This window comes from Dasypus novemcinctus, chromosome 7 (assembly GCF_030445035.2).
Source record: "Dasypus novemcinctus isolate mDasNov1 chromosome 7, mDasNov1.1.hap2, whole genome shotgun sequence".
Lineage (NCBI taxonomy): Eukaryota > Metazoa > Chordata > Mammalia > Cingulata > Dasypodidae > Dasypus > Dasypus novemcinctus.
This window is the reverse complement of record NC_080679.1, coordinates 36297136-36317487: the sequence shown is the minus strand read 5'-3', so window position 1 is coordinate 36317487 and position 20352 is coordinate 36297136. Positions and strand designations below refer to the sequence as shown.

The following is a 20352-nucleotide window of genomic DNA, read 5'->3' as shown; positions in this document are numbered from 1 at the left end:
TCCTCAGAGAAAATTTTATATAGCTATTAAAATGATATGTTGAAGAACAGTTGATATTTTGATCAACACAACAGCTATTGTGTTAATTTGAAAATAGTATCTCCATTATTTTTATTTTGTTTTCTACTTTATTTTTCTTCATTGCACTTATTATCCTCTGTGACATAATATTGTATGTGTGTGTATATGGGTGTGCTTATTGTCTGACTTCTCTTAGTTGCTAGTAAATTCACCAGTAAATTCAGCAAAGGCAGGACCTTTGGACTCTCCAAACCTATAACAATGCCTGGCATATAGCAGATGCTCAATAAATATCTCATGCCAAGTTATACAAATGTATATGCTCATAATCTCAGCTATGCTAAACAGCTTTGCTTAAAAAGACCAGAATAAAATAAATTCATGGTAAAATTATGGATAATGTTTTCTTCTTTATGCTTCTCTGTACCTTCCATTTTAATGATGATCATGTATTATTTTTATAAAGAGGAAAATTAACTAAAAAGTGACTTTTTAACTTCTAAAGGAAAAAACCTTAATATAATCAAACCTATAGTTTTAAAAATGCTACGTTATAACTTTGTTCTGGCCTCTTTCCATAGTCTAGGCATTACTATGTACAGGATGTACATTAGTTTATAAATCAGAACTGCTTTTCAATGGTTTAATGGTGGCATCTATAGAGTACACTTAAGAGTTTTAATTTGATGCAATTCTGGCTTATTTGTAACAGATTGGGTGCAAGATCGCTATGGTGATGTTTATTTACTTCTTGGCTACAAACTACTATTGGATTCTGGTGGAAGGTCTCTACCTGCATAGTCTAATCTTTGTGGCTTTCTTTTCGGACACCAAATACCTATGGGGCTTCACCTTGATAGGCTGGGGTAAGGCATTTACATTTCCTTTCCTTTTGAACTGGATTATTGGATCTGAGGTTTTTTGGTCATGATTCTATCACTTTTGATGCCTATCATTAGCATTCTTTCAGTCATTTTCCTCAAGTATCCATCCTCATCTTAATTGTTTTTTTCTTGTTAGGGAAGTTATGAGTTGACAACTATCATGCATAAATTGCATCCTCACCTTTTTCTCTCTTTCATGATTCTATTCTTGGAGGAATGTTATTCAGATGAAATTTATGATCTTCTGATAGTAAGAAACATTTAAAATTTTTTACTTATGACTAGTGTTCTAAAACCATATCCCTGAGTCTTTGGAGGCAATTTAAGAGAACACGTTGTTAACCTTAGGCATTTAGAATTGCTATTCCAGTGTCCTGATTTATCAATAATTTCATCCTAGAAATTTTGGTTTTTGAATTCCTAAGCCATAGTAGCATAGCCTTGATTCATGCTTCTAGATTATATAATAAAAATCTCAGTAAGAAATTTATAGGACCATCTTGACTACACTTAAGAAATATAAATTATGAGTTAATTATTTGGACTTACCATGTTTTTCAGAAAAAAGTCAGTCAAATTACTTTTGGCATAGGTCATTTTTTTTTTTTTTAAAGGATGTTAAGCTCACATTCCAAAAATGGCTTAGCAGAACTGGAGGGATAACAAGATTAGACCCTGATTCAATACAATGTGGAGAAAAGGATGTTGTTTGCTCTTAAAATTTAAGAGAAATTAAACTCATTTATGGTTAAAATAAAAGGATCTGGGGATTAACAATTGCAGATCTCAATTGTTATTTTAATATTCAAGTTATTAGATGGTCAGCAAAGGGAAAAAGTTCACTAAAACTAAATTTCAAGCCTTTTCCCTCCAAATTAAGAATATTCTTTTGCTTGCTTTCCTTAATATTGTTTAACATTTGAAAGTGTGAAGGTAAAGAATATTGAATTTCCTCCTAGTTAATTAAAAAATCTTCAATTTGTTAATTTGCACTTCATTTATTATGACATCCTAATTGTTGTGAATAATGTTTTACTTGTGAAGGCAGCATATTTGTTTTTAAGACTCATCCATATCTTTGACTAGTAGTTAATTTATTATAAAGACTCATTTTATTTTTTAGGACACATGGGAAATTTCCTTGATAGTTTTTTATAGTTTGCTTTCAAATTAAAATTATATTTGCAAACACAGATGATTATTAGAAGTTAGTAAAAGTGTTGATGGAAAAAATTCAGTAACAAATGTAGACATTTACTTGTTTAAGCTATCTGTCTTCGTTGAATTTCTATTTCATTGGCCATATTTGTAATACATTTTTTTTTCTCTATTTATTTATTGGCTTCCTAGCTAACTCATTCAGGCCTTCCCATCAACTCTTTATTTGGGCTGTAATACTCAGTCTTTCCTTCTCAATGTCAGAAGTTTGTTGCACTGAAACCCAGGAAATTAGTTTTCAGATCTATTTATGAAAAAGAGACAAAAAAAAAAAAAAAAAGTCAAGGAGCCTGTGAGGTCCATGCAGTTTTCTTTTGTTACCTTCCTTACTTATTTATTAATTTTTTCACAAAAATATTGCCACAGGAATGATAAGCACAACTGAAATCTTTATTTCATGAAGTAATTTAAGAACATACATGAAAGTAAAGTAGGATTTTCATGGAAAATCACTGAAAACGATTTTACATGTAATATTATGTCACTGCATAGGCAGGATCCAAAATTGTAATCACCAATCTCTTCTAGAGGTGCGGTTGTGCAGTTGGTCTGCTTTCTGGTATTCTCTCTTACAGTCTCGCGCAGAAGCAGCATGTAATCTGATCTTTTTGGTTAGTTACTTTGTTCTAATCATGTGTATATATTGAAATTTTTTTAGTCTATATACCCTGTTCTTCATAAAATTATTTATGATAACCAATACCATTCTAAACATTCTGAACACTGAAAACAATTTCATTGTTTGTTTCAAGCAAAATTAAAGTAACTAAAAGAACCAATACCATTCTAAACATTCTGAACACTGAAAACAATTTCATTGTTTGTTTCAAGCAAAATTAAAGTAACTAAAAGAAGTAAAAAAAAAAGTAACTAAAGTAACTTCTATGAGTTTTTCTTGCCACTATTATTTCTCCTGATATTTACCTTAAAGTTAATGTTATCCCATTAAAGGCAGTAGAAGATCAATATTTTGATTCTACTTTATGAGAACTAAGGAACTTGGTTCTTTCTGCTTATCACTTGTCTCAGACTTTTAGAATATAATTTGGGGTTTTACTCCTAATCATTTAAAATTAGGAAGCGGACTAGGCCCAGTGGATAGGACGTCTGCCTACCACATGGGAGGTCCAATGTTCAAACCACGGGCCTCCTTGACCTGTGTGGAGCTGGCCCATGCGCAGTGCTGATGCACGCAAGGAGTACCGTGCCATGCAGGGGTGTCCCCCGTGTAGGGGAGCCCCACGCACAAGGAGTGCACCCCGTAAGGAGAGCCACCCAGCGCAAAAGAAAGTGCAGGCTGCCTAAGAATGGCGCCACCCACATGGAGAACTGACACAACAAGATAATACAACAAAAAGAAACACAGATTACCAGTGCCGCTGATAAGGATAGAAGCGGTCACAGAAGAACACACAGCAAATGGACACAGAGAGCAGACAACTGGGGCGGGGGGGTAAGGAGAGAGAGAGAAAAAAAAAAGTTAGCCAAAAGGGTTAATATCTAAAATTACTAAAAATAAATAAATAAATAAATAAAATAATATAGATTACTACCTTTCTAAAAGAAAATAAATTATAGTAACTTTAGAGTCACTTTTATAACAATTATGTATTACCTCTTTGGGTTCACCTGGTTTCAAGATTCATTGCCAGTCGTTTTTAGCCACAATTTACTTCTTCTTGAGCCCTACTTTTCCCTCTCCTCTCCACCAGTTTGATTTTCTGCAGTGTCTGCCTACTGGCAATATTTAATTGAGCAAATATGTTTTCTTTGCCATTGTAGCTCTTCTGTGTTTAAGACTGGTCCTTTTTCATAATGACTGCTAGAGCATTTTTGAGACTACAAATTAGATATTTTTAAAAGATTTTTTGTTTCTTGTAATAATTTTATTTCAGGAGGAGGTAGTTAGCCCCTTTAAAATTCCATAAATAAGACTCTTCTTTGTAGCAATGACAGCCTTTCAAAGGCCCTGCAATTTTCCTAACAGAGAATGAGATGTACTTATTCAGTATTGGCTTAGAGTTCTATAAGACTTGAGGATAGTTCTGCCAAAATCAGATGGAAAGACATCCTAGGTTCCTTAAAGACTGAAAAAGAAGGTTAATGGGTATTGAAATCTACCATCCTGCAAAGACTAGAAAGGCAAACTGGAGTCATAACCAGGAGCTTCATATCTGAGCAGTCAGTGTGAACTGGCTATCCAGGAGAAGCCAAGTTCTCTGATTAGTAAGACATTGTGTATCTAGAACAAACCTAGGACTCCCTATGTCATGATGGGTCTCTAATTTTTTGGACTATCTCTTTTCTTAAGATATGCTATGAGTTTATAATATTCTAATGGCATCACAGGAGGAGAGGAGCGTGAATCTGATGTTAGGTTCCATGAAGCCTCTGTAGTGTCGAAGAGGAGATTACCTAGTCCCTCTCTTTGGCTTCAAAGCCATTCTGCCTTTATCAGTTTTATGCAGTGGGCTTCCACATAAATTTTAATTTGAAGAAAGGGTTTAATTGCTAAAACGTTTTCAACTACAATTAAATTAATCCAAACCATTTTAAAGAAGAATAAACTGAATCCCGATATATAAAAAATAGTATTAGAGCCACATCCACACTCAAGTCTATTTATTCTTAGACCAGGGTAGTCTCTCTCTCAGAGTCACTATTTTGTGCTGAATTATGAAAAGAACTCACTCTCAAGGTTAACACATACATTGAATAACATTTACATTTACTTTTGAACATTTTTTCTATATTTGTGTGTTCTAAGTTACATAATAATGTGATACCAAGATTGGCAATTGAAAATCTTTGAAGCGGTTTTCTTGTTTTACTCCTCCCTGGTTGCCTCTATGCTGTGCATGAGGATGAGCAAGATAATTGTCATCTACAGCATAATGCAAAACAGGAGCACTGATCGTTGTTTTGTAGAACGTCATTTAGGAAACTGCCTGATCAAAAGATTTTAAGGGAGCAGAAGATAAAGACCTGAAATTAAGAAAATATGAACATTTGGATCAAACACAGAATATTTTTTAAATACAGCCAAGACAGCAGCTCAGCAAAGGAGTCTATGGTAGCCTTTTCTAGCCTTCCTCTTGGAAGGAGCAGTGCCACCCCCATAACATGGTGTCGATATTTTATTTTCTTCATGGAACTAATTGATAACCAAAGTTGTTTTATTAATTTTCCTCTTCCATCAGAATATCATGCATAACTTTTGTAGAAGAAAAAGAGGGCTATTGTCTATCTATTCATTGTTTTGTCTTCTGAGATCAAAATGATCCTTGACACATAAATAGGCACTTAATAAATGCTTAATGGATGAATGGTTGTATGTATGTATGTGTGTATGTATGTATGGATAGATAGATGGCTAGATGGCTAGATAGATAGATAGATAGATAGATAGATAGATAGATAGATAGATAGATGGAATATGCAAGCTGAGCCTAAGAAATAATCAGAATTGGGTAGATCAAGTTTCACAAAATTTCCTAGAACATAGAATTTGAGAAGATTTTTTAAAAAAAGAGTTATATACAAACAATAAAAGCATTTGAAACATAGAAACATAAATATCAATAGCCACACATGCAAGCTGAGGTTAAATTCTAAATTAGATTTAAAACTTTTTTTTCTCCATTTGTAAGGTGCTTCCTGGCTTCTATATTGTTTACATTATGGTCTCTATGTCCTTCGTTTAAACCTCTTTCATAAAGGCTGCATTATGAGAAGTCATCTGTCAAACCCTTTGGTCCTGTACTGCAGTGCCCATAAATATGGTTTGTGAGTCTCATCAACTATCCAGAAGCTCATCAACTATAGCACGAACTGCACAGTCACCTGGTACTGGGGCAAAGGGCTTGTGAAAAGTTAGTATAATGGATCTGACATTGCAAGCCCACAAGGTACTTAACATTTATGCAGGACAAATTTGCTCAAATCATCAACTCGCACAACCACACCCTTCATTAAGCTATTAATGCATGCAAATACTTTAATGAACCAAGAAAGGAAGAGACAAAACTTATCAAAACACCGTGATTTTATAACGTCTGGTAAAAGCCTCTCTTCCCCTTCAACTTTTAAAACTAGAAAGTTTTAATTTAAAAAAACAGCATCCTCCTCGCAGCAACTCACACATTGGCCTCGTGCCTCCTCCTCTTCAAAGCCTGTGGCTGTCAGTGTGGTAAGAGGTCAAGCAAAAGCATTTGCTGTGCCCGTTTCTGGAACGTCAGTCCCCTCCAAACATAACTTGACCCTACATCCCTCAAGTGAAAATTGGGCCAGCCATCATCTTTAGACTTTCAAGAACAAATAACATTAATGTTCCTGGCTCATTTCTCAGATGGGCTAGATGAAAATTAGGTGAACTTTTCTTGTTTGCTCATGGAGTCTTCTCTTGTCTGTTTTTTTCTCTAAACTTGAATAGCATATTCTTATATGTGGTGAAGAAACAACTTCATTTAAAAAGTATGGCTTGGCATCCTTTTCTAATTACAGGGTTTCCAGCAGCATTTGTTGTGGCCTGGGCTGTGGCACGAGCAACACTGGCTGATGCAAGGTGAGTGAAAAAGAAGAAAGCAGAGAACGTCAGGTTTTCTCACTATTCAGACTGCTGTTTAGGATTCACACTTACTGCTGTTCTTGATGATACCACCCGTTAGGGATGTCAAGTGGGAAATTACCTTGATACAATGGTAACCTCCAATATGCTACCAGCAATCTACCCTAGAGGTCATGGGACAGAAAGGCTCACAGACCAGAATAAGATGTTCGAACCCTGTGGTTTATGACAGCAATTTAAAATGCACCATGAGAAGCAATGGGGGACAGACAAGGGTAAGTTACCACACTTAGATTAGGGTACAAGCAAATTGAAGGACCACACTCTCCAAGTCTGGCCATACATGCTATTCATATGTCCTCTCTCTCTGCTATATCAGCTTTTCCCACTGATGGTGTGATGATGAGGACCAGAGCTGAGGTTCAAACAAGGGGGTCCCCAGACGGAAGGTGCCCTGGACAATTGATATAAATTTGCTCTATCAGGGATATGCAAGGGCAAGTACAACCAGTGATAGCTGTAACTTGCCAGTTAGTCTGTTGAACAGCTCTGAGTTTTATTTATGTTCTTTGGGCAAGACATGTGGGAATGGTTGTCACCAATCAGTTGCTGAATTAATACGTCAAGAATTTCGAGCACTTCATATGTATCAGGAATATTTTGTGTTGCATATATTTAGTATTTCATGAAAGTTTAGTGCCCAGTTGCCTCACATTTAATACCTATGTTTAATATGTGTGCTCTGTTTTATTACTTACTTATTTTTGATGCAACTTATGAATTTCATCCATCCCATTTGTTTTCTTGTCCTCTATAGCAGAATTAAATATCTTTAAACAATACAACAAATGCATATTAGAAGTGGAATCCATTGTTCCTTGAACAAGGTAGTTTGGGTTTAATTTAATGTAGCATTTAAGAGCATAAGGCAACAATGCTGGGTGATAGTAAAGGACTCATTCTTTACATGTACTCAGATCTGAGTTAGAATCATGGTTTAGCTACTGCTGGTTTTGGAATCTTGGGAAAAAGTATAATCTCTTTGTGTAGTAGTTTTCATTTATGAAACAGAGAAAATTGCATATAAATAACATTAATGCACATGAACCACTTAGCACAATGCCTGGCAGACAGGACACACTGAAGCATAATGAGGAGCACTCAGATACAGGGACTTAATAGGCGTGATTCCATCACTTCTTGGCTGTAGGACAGCAGACATATGGTTTTCTCCTCTAAAATGCAGATAAAATGAATATCTCTCTTCATTGTGCTGTTGTAAGATAAACGAAGTAATAAATGTAAAGTACCTGTGTTTGGAATTTACTGGTGGTAAGTGCTAAATAAATACTCTTTAGCAAGTATTACTATTCCTGTCATTGCTTCATTAGTTTATGCTTACAGGTAATGTCTGATTAAACAATAAGAAAGCATAACATTTTTTGTTTATTGTTGTCCCATTTAAAAGCAGTACCAATCCTTCCTTTAATCCTAGCTTATATTTGGATGTTTATACTGTCAAGGTGAAGGAGTCCTTGACTTCATTAAAGTTAGAGTGTTTGGATGAGGTAGAAGGGAGTGGGGGCCAGACTGTCTAGATTCTCATAAGCCATGCTTGGGTTTTGACCCCAACATTAACATAAATAAATAAACAAAGAGCCACTGGAATGTTTTAAGTTCCGTGATAATGAGAGAAATTTTACATTTTATAAATATCATTATCAACATGTGGAGAACAAAGATGAGAAAGACAATAATGAAAATTGTAGCTAGTGTTTCTTAGTGCTGACCACATTCCAGGTACTTTTCTAAGAGTTTTACAAACATTAATTTAATTGAAACCTCTTTCAGTCCAATGAGATGAGGACAGAAAAGCTGTGCCCAAGGTTGCCCAGCTAGTAAGTGGTAGAAAAGGAATTTGATTGCAGAAGAGAGGTTGAGCTTTTAAACACCCTTAGGCATTCAATATTATTATGGGAAGATTAGATGTTTCTATTGAAATAAGTGGCACTGAAAACTGCCCGTCCTTCAGTTGTTTGACACACCTGGTGTCAGGAGTGTATGATGTCCATTATAAGCTGGATTGTTTTTCTTATGTTGAACTAATATCTGCTTCATTGTATCTATCCTTTGATCCTTTCACAATTTGGTCCTAGTTCCTTATGCTCTCTAAACTCAGAAATAGTCACCTAGCATGTACCTTTTTTTAGTTCATATATTTTGTTGAGAAATGACCCATTGTGCATTTGCAGTTGCATGCATACATATGGTGTGGTCCACTAGCACACCTTTTTCTCATTCACATTATAGAATTAAATGTATCTGTATTTCATGCTGTTCATAAAGGAGACCAATAACTTCCAGGTTCTCTGCCTACTATCCCAACATATAAAATCTTTCCTTTTAAAAGTCTTGTAGCATCTCATATCTGTATCAAATAATCAGCCCTTTGTTATAGTTCAGCTTGTTTTTCTTGATGTGTATGTGTAAATATTTTCAACAAAACTATTAATTTCATATGGGCACAAGAGAAATATCTATGTTTTAAAATAGAGAATTTTCCAATGCTTGGTGCTGTGGTTATTTTCATCCATTTGCTAAACATCTAGTAAGCAATGTTAAACCCTGAGTTACAGCAAATAATGAGTTATTAGGAGATACCACTTCTTTTCCATTTGTTAGTTATAGCAATTTCTCTCAGCCTGACTTCCCATCTGGAAAAAGATGTAAACATGTAAACATGTAGTTTTACTCTGTACTTCTGTCTGTCCGTCACACCTCATGGCCAACTGTAGGCTGCCTGGTAAAGGCTTTTAATTGGTTCAGAGGGACTTTGGGTAGAGTCCTCCAGTTGTGTGCATTTCTTTAGGGGTGCTGATGCAAAAGTACCAGAAATCTGTTGGCATTTATAAAGGGTATTTATTTGGGTAGAAACTTACAGTTTCCAGACCATAAAGCATAAGTTACTTCCCTTACCAAAGTCGCTAGGAATTGGAGCAACATAGTTGCTGATGTCTGCCTAGAGTTCAGGTTTCTTGGGTTCCTCTCTCCTGGGGCTTGTTTCTTTCTGGGCTCAGCTGCCTTGCTCTCTCCACAAGGCCAGCTCTAGACTATCAGGCAACCAGCTCTGTCTCTCTTGCTGGGGCTCGATTCTCTCCAGGCTCAGCTGCTTTGATCCTCTTTATGCTTATTTCCCGGGCTCCCTCTCAGAACTCCAACTAACTCCTGTGCCTTATCATTTTCTCTGTGAGTACCCACCCTCTTGGCAGGTGGGGACTCAACATACTACTTCTGTGGCACAATCAAAACCTTAGTCATTATTTAATCAAGTAAAAGCGAAATGTCTGAATCCAATACAACCTAATATGCCCAGACCAGTTCACAGACATAGTCCAATATCTATTTCTGGAATTCATAAATAATGCCAATCTGCTCCATTCTACCCTTTGAATTCCAAGAAGACATTACAATATTCAAAAAACCTTAAATCAGTAACAATGCAAGTATAAAATCACATCACAATTAATTTAAAGACATAGTTTGTCCTGAGGCAAAGTCCCACCTGGCTGTAGACCTTTGAAACTTACCAATTTATCTGCTTCCAATACACAGATGGACAAAGGATAAACATTTCCATTATCATAAGGAGAAATTGGGAGGGAAACATGAGTTCTCTATAGTCCAGTAAACCTGCAGGACATGCTTCACTAGACGTCAAAGTCTGAGAGTCATTCTTAAGACAATGGTTTCTTGGGGCCACATGGGGGTCCACCCTTTCTTTCCATAGGCTTGCCCAACGGCCATTTTCTTTGTTCCACCTTCACCAAGCATCTGGGTGGTGACCAAGCTTCAGACCTGTATTTACACAGTGACATTGGAAATTGCATAGAAAACTTGTACCATCTTCTGGGAAACAGATAAGTCTCAAGAGATTGGGCTTCCACCTACCACCATATGAGAGGTTCTGGGTTCGGTTCCCAGTGCCTCCTGGAGAAGGCAAGGTGGTGTTGTAGGCAGGCACTGTGATCTGATGCAGCAAAAGAGCACAAAGAGGAAAGACAACGAGAGATACAACAAACCAGGAAGCTGAGGCAGCTCAAGCGATTGAGTGCCTCTCTCCCACATGGGAGTTCCCAGGTTTGGTTCCTGGTGCCTCCTAAAGAGAAGATGAGCAAACACAGAGAGGAGGCAGTGACTGCAAACAAAGGAGGGGTGTAGGGAGGAATAAAAAAAAAAAAAATCTTTAAAAAGAAAAGATGAATCTCATACAAATATATAATGAATACCTGTCAAATATTTTTTAATTCATTAATTAAGAGAATTAGTAAGAGTAGGTTCAAAGAACCACATATTTATATGTAGCAAAATGAGTGCTAGAAGAAATGTACAAATAAATGCAAAAACTGGTTAATACCCAGGGCATTAATAAATAATAATATTCCACCAGACACAGTTAATTTGTATTTCTATGGACAAAAATAATTTCTATTTAGTTTTCTAATGCATTTCTGTGCAGAAAAGTCATTTGCATTATTGCCAGTATGCTACGACTTACAGAGTTATACAATGGCATTGATGTAACTTCTGAAAATGAGAAGACTATCAAAAAGCTTTAATTGTTATGTGCTCATTCCAGTGATAATAAAAATAAAGTATCAATTTCATTAGTTTTAGGAAATTATAGTTTTTTTGTGTGGCTCTAGAAACATGAAAACTGGCCAATATAAGAATTATTCACCAATATTTATGGGACTCTACTTATCTCCAAGGGCTGGCAAATAACCTGCCCCTGCCCCTCTTCCCCACCACACATGCCACAAGTTAAGGCATTTTAAGATAATTTTTTTTTTAAACCTGTTCATTGTTTACTTTGAAGCTGGAGCTTGGTGTTTTTGGTAAAACTTAAAATGCTATGTAATTCTCACTGCCTATTTGCTTTGCCAATTTACTCATAAAAGTTCTTTTTCATGTCTCAGGTGCTGGGAACTTAGTGCTGGAGGCATTAAGTGGATTTATCAAGCCCCAATACTAGCAGCTATTGGAGTAAGTTTAAAAGCTTATTGAGTTTTTTTTTTTAAAGGATGAATAAGTAAATTGTTGCTAAAACCCAGAGAAAGAGGTTTGTTGTCTGTTGTTTTATTCTAAAATAGGTTTGTGAAACTCACTATATGACAAGAGCTGTTGGGAGAGCCAGACCAGAACAGATCTTTATCCCTGGTTGACACTGAGAGATCAATTCAGAAAGCACATACCCTCTCTTTAGTTAGCTTGCACTTGGGGGCAATTCTGGGGTTTCAAAATATCTATGAACATTTATATGCCCAGGGAGTTGGAAAGTCCCAAAACTCTTCCCCCTTTTCACCTGATAGTTGCTCAGGAGGGAAAGGGCAAGTAGAATAGCAGAAGAGAAGAGGAATTCTTGAGAGTAAAGAATGAGGGTGTGATTCCTTATAAAGCACTAAAGTCTTGAATTGGTGTGTATCCCCAAGATAGGAGTTAAGTGGTTTCCATACCAAGGCATATCCTGTGGAATCCTGTCCATCAGGTAATAGAAAAAAAGGCTAGAGTCAGCAATACCTGTTGCACTGGACCTTATCTCCCTGGGTTATTTCAACTATTTGTTTTATCTATATTGTAGAGGAAAGCAAAATTGTACCTTCCTGTGTCTCTCAAAATACACCAAATGTTATCTCTTGATCTTCCTGGATGGCTTTATGGCATCAGCTTCTCTGGAGTTTGATTAGATGATTATGCCACCTTGTGTTTTCTTGGCTTTCGTGTATATATACAAGATTATATTATAAGCATCTTAAAAATGGAACCAAGTCCTAATATTAAATGTTAAATCATTTGAGAATAATTTAGCAATCTCATTTTTAAGTAATTCTTTTTGTCTTTCTTTGGTCTCCATTTTTTAATTTTTCTGATTTTGCTTTCCCATGGACAATGTGTCATACAGATTGTTAATATATTGACATGCTGGATTCAGAAGGAAGGGACAGCTACTAATGTGGTTGAGGCTTTGTGGCATCTATCCAAAGAGTTGGATAAAAGCATTTACCTCATGGGAAAAATACAGAAAGAAAAATAGAAGAGATAAAAAAGCCATTCTTATTTCAGAAGCCCATGGGCATTAAATGGGGGAAAAGCATCCTATTATCTAATTAGACCTGATTCCCTATATCCTAGGAGAAGCTCAAAAATGGATTCTGGAATGAATAAATGACTTAAAATTATAAACTCTTATAATTTTAATTTTAATGTCTTCATAAAGCCTAGTTTGTCATTTATCTAATTCCTTTAAAAAGGGTTGTAAAGATATCTACCAAAATGATATAATGGCTATTGGAGGCCATTTTTATCCTGCTATTAAACTTTTTTAGTATTACCTATATTTTTAAAATTAGAAGGGCTTCACTTTGCAATCAAGAAATAGAGATTTAAATTTCAAAAGTTATTAAGTTCTTAATTTTGTAATTTTCCAGGTAAACCATTCCATGAGTCACCTTCTATTCAAACACAATAAACCACGAGGTGAGAAAAGTATAATAGAATGTTTTTATTTTCACTTTCATTTTCTTCTTATGTGAGTCCCATTCTTGAATTTAAAAATATTTGATTAAATTAATTTTACATTTAAATTTGATTGCATCCCACGGTCATCCCAATGACCTGCTGGCAATATAGGCCAACAGTAAGTTAGGGCGCCTGTGCGTATACCTGGCTGACACTGTGTGGTCCTTCCCTTAGGGCCTGGGCAAAAACGTAAAGAGAGGGCAAAGCTCTGGAAACACCAGTGCACAATGGCCTGTATAGCAATTTTAGATGCCCGTGGGCACAGCATGAAGGACGGAGGAGGTCTGGCCTCTCTGGGGTGTGATTTTGAAAGTGTTGCTGTAGTTCAGTGTCCAGACTCTGGGGCAGGCTGCCTGGTTTAGAATTGCAGGCCTGCCCTTATCTATAGAGGTGAGGTTTGTTTTGTTGTGCAGGCTTGCCTTGGGCAAGTTATTTAAATTCAGGGTCCACTTGCCATCTGTAAAATGAGATAGTAATATATGTCATTGATTAAATGCGTTTTCATTAGATCACTTGCACAGTAGCTGAGCATTGCACTGTAAGTATCGGTTATTAATATTTTTATTTTTCATGTTAGAAAGTTTTAATTTTATTATTCCTTTAAAGCAGTGGTCCAATTTAAGTATTTTTAGTTAGTAAAAATCTTATATTTCTTGCATCCATTTCTAAGACTCAGTCCCACAAATAACTGCATTTGTTTTTTAAGCAACAGCATGATAAATATCTTTGTTGAATCAAATATAGTCTCTCCTTTAATTTTTACTTATTTGCCCATTGAGTTTTCATTTTAAAACCCATTTTTGACTGCAACTAATGGCTATGGAGTCACTGTCCCCAAAGATTGGTCAAAAATCTAACAGTGCACCCAGGCGTCTGTGTTACCTCGTGCTTAGGGAGGGGGCTGGTTTGCCAGAGATTTTCTCAGCATCTGCTCTGCCTTCAGCTTTAGGCCTTCTCTTTGCTCCGGGTCTCTATTCCTGCTTCACCCCTGACAGTCGGTCTCTGTTCATGCTTCTCCCCCCACAGTAGAAGCTGTTACTGGCTACTGGCTTGCTGGCCTGGTGGGGACCTGGGGGACAGGCCTGGCTACCTCATTTGCAAGGTCCAGTGCAAAATGAAAATGCAGGGACCCTTGTTAAAAAAATTTCAAGATCCTGACAGGGGAGCACTACACCAAGCCTGAGTCCCTGCTAAGCGTGGGGCCCTGTGTGATTGCCCAGGTGACAGGCCCTTGAGGCCGGCTCTGCTGGGATGGGGTGAGGACTTCCGGTTCACCCTGCCTCTGGGTATGGGGCGGGGTCTCCTCAGTGCTGCTGGGCCGGGAGGCCTGAGTTCCCGCTCCGTTGTCAGGGTGTTTTTCTTTCCACTTCCCCAGCCACGGTGGCTCTTCCCCTGTGTCCTAGGATGACAGGGTTTGCTGCCCTTCACCTTTGTTCCATAGGGGAGATGGTACAGGGCCGGGGGGCAGTGAGCGAGCAGGCAGGCCTCATGCCGTCCCCCAGCCCTGGTTTCTCTCCCAGGCCTGCACTGGAGGGACCTCTGACATGCCCCCATCTCTCTCCTAAGCACCCCGCAAGGCCCACGGAAAAGAGCCTCTCAGTGGGTGCGACTCCTTGTGTCTGTAGCTCCCAGCCCACACTTGACCTTTCACAATTTGTTAAATATTTTCTCTTACATTAGCTGCCTGTCGCTTCTGGCCTCTGCTTTAGGGAAGCAAGCACAAGCATCCTGCCTTTCCTTGGAGGCACCAGTCTTTCCTTAGATTTCAGGTTATAATGCTATGACCTCTGCTTTCCCACGAATTGGGAAAAAAAAATTGTTTTGCAGATGATCTAGCATTTCTTTATTTTAAGGGTGGGAGCAAAGCTCTTTCCAAATTTCTTGCTCCTGAGCCGAAGCCGAAGTCACTGAGCACTGAATGTTTAGCAGTCATTTCCAAGAAGAGTCTCTTATGTATTCTCCTGGCATTTCGGAGCCTTGAAGGATCTTAAGGATCAGGTAGCCCAGGCTACTGTTTTACAGTAGAGTCAGAGGGGCTGCAGCTTGCCAATGCTGACGGAGGCAGGAGGGCAGAGGCGAGCCCAGAACTCCCTCTCCACGCGCCCTGCGCGTTGCCGACCTTCTGGCTTGTGCTGTGTGGTGAACACAGGAAGGGGGATGAGGGTAAGAGCAAGTGCTTACCATGTACTGGGCACTCACTGTTTTAAGTCCTTTATTCATATCAATTAATCCAATCCTCTCAATAACTCTGAGGCTTTCTCATTTAAAAAGAGACAGAGATTGTAAGTACCTTGTCCAAGGTCATGCAGCTATTGTGGGGTGGATCTGGGACGCTAATTTCAAGCTCAATGCCCACACCCACTGTACTACTGTGCCCTTACAATAAAATCGAACATCTCTGACGATCCAGAGAAGACCCTGCCAAGCATGCCCGCACCCCTCCCACACTGAGTTCCAATCACTTTAAATGTCACTTCGTCATTGTGGCCTCCTTGATGTCCGAATCTGAATTAAGTTACCTACTAACACTTGCAGAGCATGGTGAGGGAGGTTTATCCTTTTTAAAAAAATGATTTATTTTTATTTATTTTCCCCCACCCCCTTGTTGTTTGTGCTTGCTGTCTGCTCTCTGTGTCTGTTTGTTTTGTGCTTTCTATGTCTGCTCATCTTCTTTTTAGGAGGCACTGGGGACCAAACCCGGGACCTCCCATGTGGGAAGGAGGTGCCCAATCACTTGAGCCACCTCTGCTCCCTGCTTGTTGTGTCTCTTATTGTGTTTCCTTGTTTTATATCTCATCATGTCATCTTGTTGTGTCAGCTTGCTGTGCCAACCCTTCACATCAGCTTGCTTGTCTTCTTGAGGAGGCACTGGGAAACAAACCCAGAACCTCCCATGTGGTAGGCAGGTGCCCAACTGCTTGAGCCACATCCACTTCCTAGGTTTTTCCTTCTTAACATTGATCATGATGCTTCTGATTGCTGAACATCCATCTTCCCCACTTAAACTGCAAGGTTTATGTCAACAATCACCATGTTCTTTCTGAATCTTGTATTTTTAGTGCCCAGCAAAGTTCTTGGCACACTGTGGCCACTCAGTAAATATTTTTGGACTACCATTTTAATGCTCTTGTCACTTGCATTCCAAAACATGGCAAACTATTTCTGGAATTTAGGGGAAAAATGTCTTTCCAATTTTATGGCTACATGTATAATTTTCTGTATCTATTAACCTTAGGATATAGGCTGGTTGGTTTGCTTTTGAGTCTTGCATTGCATGTAGCAAGGTCTTACGTAAATATCATTTGTATGTGCTATCACAAAATTATTTGCCAAAAATTAAAAACTCTAAATTGGGTTCCTCACTTAATCCTCTAACTAAGGCTGCTATAATAGTGTATATCCTGCTATTTTATATGTATGTTTCTGGGAGTAAAATTTGAATAAAATGTGGTCAGAATTTCTAAGGGATATATATGAAGGAAACTAAATTTAAGAGAGTAAAACAAATTAAACGTTGAGCATTCATAGGTTCTAAATGGAAAAAAGTCATATCAAGAGGACTGAATTTTAGAGATTACCACAGAGGTCAGTAAAACTATTTGGTTTTGGAAATGAATGATGTAAAATTAAATGTAGTAATGTTTTCTGTGTGGTTTTTTTTGTTCATATATGTTAAAATTATGTTTGAAGAAACTAGAATCATTGGAAAATATTTTCCAAAAATAAATTGCTCTAAATGTAACAAATTGTTACTCAGCTACAACAGCTTTTCATGGTAATGAAATTTTTTTTTCATTTTAAAAGCAATTTATCGAAGTAGATCATCCATACATGAACATACATAAACAACAACTGTATATAAATGTTGTGAACTTACAAAACAAACATGTATAACATCATACAGGACTCCCATACATTATCCCACCACAAATTCCTTGCACTGTTGTGAAATATGTGAAAAAAATTATGAAGGAGCACCGTCAAAGTATTATTATTAATACTTATCCTATAATCCATATCCTACACATGGTGTTTTTTTCCTCCAACCCACCCTTTTATTGTGTTTTGTTCATAAACCATACAGTTTATCTAAAGTGTACAATTGGTGGCATTTGGTATTATCACATAGTTGTGCATTCATCACTTCAATCAATATTAAAGCATTTTTATTACTCCAAAAATAAAGCAACAAAAAACAAACCACTATCACAGACTTGTGCACTACTAACTAAAAATCCTATGCTGTGCTTTCACCATTTCTATTCATTCCCAAACATTTCCAAACAACTTTTCACCAATTCTGCACAGATTAAAACCTCAACTTTCCATTCTCTAACCACATTCTATTCTCTGGTGAATTGTATTTTAGCTATCAACTCCATAAGTTTGCTCATTATTATGTGTTTAGTTCATAATAGCAAAAATCATACAATATTTGTTCTTTTGTGCTTGGCTTGCTTCACTCAGCATAATGCCCTCCAGTTCATCCATGTTGTCATTATGCCTCATGACTTCATTTCTTCCTACCACTGCATAATATTCCATCATGTGTATGTACCACAATTTGTTTATCCATTCATGGGTTGAAGGACACCTGGGTTGTTTCCATCTTTTGGCAATTGTGAATAATGTTGCTATGAACATCGATGTACAGATGTCTGTTTATGTCACTGCTCTCAGTTCTTCTGGGTATATACCTGGTAGAGGTATTGCCAGGTAACATGGTAGATCTCTATCTAACTTCCTTAGGAACCACCAAACATACTTTTAAACATATCTAAACATATGTTTAGATCTTTGATTTATTTGAGTTTATTCTTGTATGGAGAGTGAGATGGGGGTCCTCTTTCATTCTTTTGGTTATGGGATATGCAGTTCTCCCAGCACCATTTGTTGAAGAGACTGTTCTGTCCCAGAAAAGTGGAGTTGGTAGGCTTATCAAAAATCACTTGACCATAGAGCGAGGCTCTGTTTCTGAACTCTCAATTCTATTCCATTGATGAATGTGTCTATCTTTATGCCAGTACCATGCTGTTTTGACCACTGTAGCTTTATAATACACTTCTTGGTCAGGAGGTGTGAGTCCTCTGACTTTGCTCTTCTTTTTTTTTTAAGGATATTTTTGGCTACTTGGGACCCCTTTCTCTTCCAAATAAATTTGGTAATTGACTTTTCTATTTCTGTGAAGTAGGCTGTTGAAATTTTGATTGGTGTTGCATTGAATATATAGATCAATTTGAGTAGAATTGACATTGTCATGATGATTAGTCTTCAGTCCATGAACATGGAATGTCCTTCCATTTGTGTAGGCCTTCTTTGATTTCTTTAAGCAGGGTTTTGTAGTTTTCTGAATACAGATCCTTTACATTCTTGGTCAAATTGATTCCTGGATATGTGAATATTTTTGTTGTTATTGTAAATGGATTTTTTTTCTTGATTTCTTTCTCAGCTTGCTCTTGTCTATTGTATAGAAACACTACTGATTTTTGCATGTTGATCTTGCATATTGCCACTTTGCTAAACTCATTTATTAGCTCTAATAGCTTTTTTAAAATTTTTAATTCATTTTTTTAATATTACATTAAAAAAATATGAGGTCCCCATGTACCCCCCACCCCCCTTACCCTACTACTCCCCCCATAGCAACATTCTCCTCCATCATCATGAGACATTCATTGCATTTAGTGAATACATCTCTGAGCATCACTGCACCTCATGGTCAATGGTCCACATCATAGCCCACACTCTCTCACGTTCCATCGAGTGGGCCATGGGAGGACCTACAATGTCCAGTAATTGTTCCTGCAGCACCACCCAGGACAACTCCAAGTCCCAAAAACGCCTCCACATCTCATCTCTTCCTCCCATTCCCTGCACCCAGCAACTACCATGGCCACTTTTTCCACACCAATGCCACATTTTCTTCAATTACTAACCACATAGTTCATGAATAGAATATCAGTAAGTCCACTCTAATTTATGTTCTATTCCTCCATCCTGTGGACCTTGGATTGGTTGTGTCCATTCCACATCTATGTCAAGAGGGGGCTTAGATTCCACATGGATGCTGGATGCATTCCTCCTGCTTTCAGTTGTAGGCACTCTTGGCTCCATGGTGTGGTGGTTGACATTCTTCAACTCCATGTTAGCTGAGTGGGGGCTTTTAAAAAATATAGGATCATGAGATCTGTGAATAGTGAGAGTTTTTCCAATTTGGATGCTGTTTTTTTCTTTTCCTTGCCTGGTTGCTGTAGCTAGAACTTGAATAACAGTGGTGACAGTGGGCATCCTTGCCTTGTTCCTGATCTTAGGGGGGAAGCTTTCAACTTTTCCCCAATGAATATGATATTGGCTGTGGGATTTTCATATATACCCTTTATTATGTTGAGAACTTTCCTTCTATACCTATCTTTTTAAGTGTTTTTATCAAGAAAGGATGCTGGATTTTGCCAAATGCCTTTTCAGAATCAATTGTGATGATCATGTGTTTTTTTCCCCCTTCTATTTATTAATGTGGCATATTATGTTTAATTGATTTTCTTATATTGAACCACCTTTGCATACCACAAATAAAACCCACGTGATCATAGTGTATAATTCTTTTTAATATGCTGTTGGATTCTATTTTCAAGTAGTTTGTTGAGAATTTTTGCATCTGTGTTCATTAGAGAGACTGGTCTGTAATTTTTCTCTTGTAGTATCTTTATCTGGCTTTGGTATTAGTGTGATATTGGCTTAAGAAAATGTGTTGGATAATTTTTCCTCCTTTTCAATTTTTTGGAAGAATTTAAACAGTATTGGTATTAGTTCTTCTTGAAATGTTTGATAGAATTCACCTGTGAAGCCATTTGGTCCTGGACTTCTATTTGTTGGAAGGCTTTTTGATGACTAATTCAGTATCTTTATTTGTGATTGGTTTGTTGAGTTCCTGTATTTCTTATAACATCAGCATAGGTTTTTTTGTGTTTTTAGGAATTTGTCCATTTCATCTAGGTCTAGGTTGTCTAATTTATTGGCATACAGTTTCTCATAACGACCTCTTATGATTCTTTTCATTTCTTTGGGGTCTGTCATAGTATTCTCCTT

The 20352-nt window shown here is 37.3% G+C and overlaps 1 protein-coding gene across 2 annotated transcripts in view; it reads left to right on the top strand.

Moving 5' to 3' along the window:
* The window catches only part of PTH2R (parathyroid hormone 2 receptor), a 235649-nt gene that overhangs the window by 147889 nt on the left and 67408 nt on the right, over nt 1-20352 (top strand). For both annotated transcript variants that reach the window (XM_071216163.1, XM_058300261.2), the window contains 3 exons: nt 734-887; nt 6627-6687; nt 11667-11733. In XM_071216163.1, the coding sequence (XP_071072264.1) occupies nt 734-887; nt 6627-6687; nt 11667-11733 (282 nt within the window). The remainder of the gene's footprint in view (nt 1-733; nt 888-6626; nt 6688-11666; nt 11734-20352) is intronic.